This window comes from Oxyura jamaicensis, chromosome 20, assembly GCF_011077185.1.
Source record: "Oxyura jamaicensis isolate SHBP4307 breed ruddy duck chromosome 20, BPBGC_Ojam_1.0, whole genome shotgun sequence".
NCBI classification, from domain to species: Eukaryota; Metazoa; Chordata; class Aves; order Anseriformes; family Anatidae; genus Oxyura; species Oxyura jamaicensis.
The window spans coordinates 2,337,433-2,342,371 of NC_048912.1; the positions used below are offsets into that span (position 1 = coordinate 2,337,433).

A 4,939-nucleotide genomic window follows, 5' to 3' on the forward strand; every position below is an offset into this window, starting at 1 on the left:
GAGCACCGGGAGGAGCGGGGCTGGGAGCGGCGGACCGCTCAGCTGGCGCTGCGGAGCTGTCACTGCGCCGCCCGCCCCCGCCGCCCCCACCGCTGCCGCCCAGCCCGGCCCGGCCCGGCCCGGCTCGGCCCGGCCCCGCCGCCGCTCTGCCATTGGCGAGGCCGCCGCCGGCCCCGGCCCCCGCCGCGCTGTCGGCGGGCACGGCCGTATAAGAAGCCAAGGGGGGCTGCGCTGCGAAGCACAGCTGCACAACGAGCGCTGGAGGCGGCAGCTACCAGCGGAGCCCTGTTTTTTTTTCCCCCTCGTCCCCCCTTTTCTCCTTTTTTTTTTTTTTCCTTTCCCTTTCTCCTCCTTCCTTCCCCTCCCTCTTCCCTCCTCCCCTTCCCCTGCTCCGCCGAAAACTCCCGTGCAAAGCCCGAAGCGCGCTCGGGCTGGAAAGTTGCGGCAGGCTGCGGAGCTCCGCTGCCGCGGGGAGAGGAGAGGCTCCGGACTTACAAACCGCGGACGGGGGCACGGGTTAGACGCCGCGCACCGGCCTTCTTCCAGCGCCGACCCGGAGGCAGCATCTTTGTTTTGCTTTGCTTTTGCCCTCCTGCTGCCGCCGCTGCTCCTTTGGGCGTGCAGCCCGGCTGCTGAGTGCTAGGAGCTGCCGCAGCCCGCCGTGCGCTGCGAGCCCGCACCCAAAGGCAGGAGGCGGCCGGGCGTCCTCGGGCTTCGTTGCTCCGAAACGAGAAGCCCCAAGAAGCCGGGAGAAGGAGGCGGCCGAGGGGAGAGCGGCGGAAAGGAAAGCGAGGAAGCGGAGGCCAAGTTTCTTTGGAGTAAGGGAGAGCGGCCAGCCCTCTGCCAGGCTGCGCGCTGGAGTGAGGTCTCCAGCCCCCTCCTCCCGGAGAGGTGCCACCAAGACAGCGATGGCCGGAGAGCTCAGCATCGGAGCCGAGCTGCCCACCAGCCCCCTGGCCATGGAGTATGTCAACGACTTCGACCTGATGAAGTTTGATGTGAAGAAGGAACCCCTGGGCAGGAACGACCGCTCGGGCAGGCACTGCACCCGCCTGCAGCCTGCCGGCTCTGTCTCGTCCACCCCCATCAGCACCCCCTGCAGCTCCGTGCCCTCCTCGCCCAGCTTCAGCCCTACCGAGCAGAAGACCCACTTGGAGGACCTGTACTGGATGGCCAACAGCTACCAGCAGATGAACCCCGAGGCACTGAACCTCACCCCGGAGGATGCTGTCGAAGCCCTCATTGGGTCCCACCAGGTGTCCCAGCAGATGCAAGGCTTCGAGAGCTTCCGGGCCCACCACCATCATCATCATCACCATCACCAACACCACCACCAGTACCCTGCGGTCACTCATGAAGACCTGGCCGGCAATGGGCACCCTCACCACCACCATCATCACCACCACCAGGCCTCTCCCACCCCTTCCACCTCCTCCAACTCCTCCCAGCAGCTCCAGAACTCGCACCAGCAGCATCCCCCCTCCAGCAGCGTGGAGGACCGGTTTTCGGATGACCAGCTGGTCTCCATGTCCGTGAGGGAGCTCAACAGGCACCTCCGAGGCTTCACCAAAGATGAGGTGATTCGCCTCAAGCAGAAGAGGAGGACCTTGAAGAATAGGGGCTATGCCCAGTCCTGCAGGTACAAACGTGTCCAGCAGAAACACCACCTGGAGAACGAAAAGACCCAGCTCATTCAGCAGGTGGAACAGCTCAAGCAAGAAGTGACCCGGCTCGCCAGAGAGAGAGACGCCTACAAGCTCAAGTGTGAGAAACTTGCCAGCAATGGCTTCAGAGAGGCCGGCTCCACCAGTGACAACCCGTCTTCCCCCGAGTTCTTCATGTGAGTGCTTAACAAAAATAATTAAAAAACAAAACAAACAAAAAAAAAAAACACCCCACACCTGAATCCCAACCCCCATCACCTTCCCCCCTCCTCCCATCCTCCTCTGACATCTTCATCCATCTGTCTGCTTGACTAGAGAGAAAGAAGGAGAGAAAAATAGAGACCTGATTTTTTTTGCAGCATCCAGACTTCTAGATTAGCTGTGGGAAAAGTAGGCTGGGGGTGGGGATGGGAGAGGTAAAGTGCAACTTTTTTGACTTTCGTTTGTGAGTTAGAGAGAGGGACCGAGGCAGAGGCAAAGGAGGAAAGGACAAGTGAAGCGTTTTATAGATCGCTTGCTTGCAGAACGAGATGGACTTTAAGAGAATAATAATAAAAAAGGACAATGAACAAGCCATCTATAACATACTGTCTGCTTGGAAAGAGAGGACATATACAGCACCATCTCATGCACAATTTACCTGCTTGGAAAAAGAATAAATAAAAAGGACAATATATGCAAACTCTTCATATATTGCCTGCTTTGAGAAATAAGTTACAGGACTCAGATGGGACATTCAATCTAAGAAAGGAAAGAAAGAAACTCATCAGTTTTATTGCCTGCTTGATTATATAGAAAAATACGAAAATCTGCATTAAAAATATTAATCCTGCATGCTGGACATGTATGGTAATTTCTATTTTGTACCATTTTCTTGTTTAACTTTAGCATGTTGATCATTGATCATAAATTTCTGTTGTTTTGTTTCATCGATAAGAAAAGCATCACAAGTTATCAAAACTTTTTACTGCTTGTGCAGTTTTGTTCGTTGGTTTTGCTCTCTTATTTTTCTTTTATGGTTGTTAGCTTGTAAATATCTGCTATTTCAAACCGCACAGGAAAAACAAAACAAAAACAACATTTCAGCAGGCTGGTTATACGGTTTGTTTGGTATTAAAGAGATACTTAAAAAAAAAGTTATGGGCATTTTGCATTCAAAAAAAAAAAAAAAGGAAAAAAAAAACTTTGTATATCTGGTGCACTTTTAAGTTGTGTTTTTTTTTTTTTTTTTTTTTTTTAGTTTTCATTTTGGTTTTTGTTTGTTGGGGCAGAAGAAAAAACGCCTGAATGGCATTGACAAACCTAAACTTAACAGGGAAAAACTCTCATCGGTCACTAGAGCCTACTGCATGCCTTAAAGTGGCAGCGAAGCTCTTTCCTTCAGGACGATTCCCAGCCTGTAGTGGTTAGACCTGGCCATGCAGCCTCCCTTCTGATTGTAAACTCAGGAAACAAGGGATGGACGAGACACCAGCTCCTCTTCAGACAAAGCTGCCCCTGCATTTTCAGTAAATAGGGAAAAAGCCACCCTCCTGGTTACGAGGCAAGTCGCACGGCAGCGAGTGGTCCGTGTCCCCATGGAGTTAGGTTTCTCAATGGTAGCAGTAGATGAGTGGGCTGGAAAAGCATATAAACTAAAACTTCTATTTGAGAAGACATACTGCGACTCTTAAGTGTATACTTTTGCAATGATTTGTTATTTGCTTCTCTGCTTCCCTACGCAGCGAGTGAAAGTTTTAGCCAAGATTTATTTGCAGTTGTATAGTAGTAGTTGTTGGGAGTCTAATGGGTGTTTTTATTACATTTTTTTTTTTTTTTTTCCTCCTGCAGGTCAGTAAAAGGATTTATGTTGCACTGACAAAAATACCAAAATGAAAACTTATTTTTTAGTTTCCTTTTAGGATAGCTGGCACTGCTGGCCGGATGCATTTTAAGTTTGTATTAGTTTATAAATTAACAGTAATAACAAGATTGTAATGAACAGCATGGTGCTTGCAGTTTTAAATATTGTGGATATTAGTCATGCATCAGAAAACGATCTTTGGTTTTTACTGATTCAACTGTGTTGAAATCAAAACATTGCAGCAGCAGAAAAATTGTTTTTATTTCATGTAAAGTTCTGAAGGGATCAATTTCAAATCCTGCTTATGATATGAAAAATATTAAAAAAAAAACCTGGTCTATTGTAGTTTTATTCAGACTGGTTTCTGTTTTTGGTTATTAAAATTGTTTCCTATTTTGCTTATTAAAATCATTGAAATGGCATTTCTTGGAGAGACCTGCTTCTCTGACGTCTCGTGTTCCAGGAGAAAAAAAAAAAAAAGGAAGAAAGACTTTTGGACCTTAACCTATCCTCCGACTGCTGTCCAGCCAAGGCAGCCGCCCGGCGCTGGGCTTTAAATGGGGCTTTGCGCAGCTGCTGCGGCGGCTCGGGACCGCTGCTGCCTCCTGCCCGCAGGGTCCCGGCTCCTTCCCCTGCAGCCCCCCAGCACCCCCCCTGCATTCTCCCCGTCTTACCCTAGCATCCCACCCGCGGAGCCCCATGCGGCCCATCCAGCCTGAGTGGCTCCGGGGAGGGAGAGAAGGGGAAGTGCAAGCACTTGGGTGATTTTTTTTTTTATTTTATTTTTTATTTTTTTTACCTTTTCACATGTAAAAAAAAAAAAGAGAGGACTTGCCCATGTCTGTCTCCTTTCCCCCTGCTCCTTTGGGATCTGGGCTTGCCATTCACTTTCCTCTTTCTTCCTCTCCATCTGCAAGTTTTATTTATTCTGGCTTTTTTTTTTAATTTTATTTTTTTTATTTTCTTTTGAAGCATGAGCACCGTGCAGCCTAGAAGACTGCACATGGAGGTGGGGACAGCTCTCCCCTCGGCACCCCCGGGGCTCTGCAGCACCCTGCAGCCCCAGCAGCTCCCAAGGCCGAAAGCTGCCCAGCTCCCCTAACCGCAGCTGGGGAGGGGTCAGAAATCGGCCCCGCTCCTTGCCCCCGTGCGGGGAAGGGAGCCCCTGAGCCGGGTCGCAGAGTGCCCGAGAGCTGTTGCTCTCATGGTGTCAAAACTGTGTTGAACTTTAAATCCCTCTTAAAAAATAGTAAAACCCAATGCACCACACAACCCCCGAAAATATTATCTCCCTGCCCTGCTTCTCTTTCCAACAGCAGCACGCTGCTTTTGCAGGCACGGTGTAAGCCATGTTTGGGGAACCAGCCTGTTAAGGACAGAGTGTGGGGAAAAGAAAAAAAAAAAAGAAAGAAAAAGCAAACACAGTAACTTA

The 4,939-nt window shown here is 50.2% G+C and overlaps 1 protein-coding gene across 1 annotated transcript; it reads left to right on the forward strand.

Moving 5' to 3' along the window:
• The first annotated feature begins 257 nt into the window (after nucleotides 1-257).
• Nucleotides 258-3,929, forward strand: MAFB (MAF bZIP transcription factor B). Its single transcript, XM_035344074.1, has one exon. The coding sequence runs from the start codon at nucleotides 909-911 to the stop codon at nucleotides 1,842-1,844; it is 936 nt and encodes a 311-aa protein (XP_035199965.1). The 5' UTR covers nucleotides 258-908; the 3' UTR covers nucleotides 1,845-3,929.
• The last annotated feature ends 1,010 nt before the right edge of the window (nucleotides 3,930-4,939 follow it).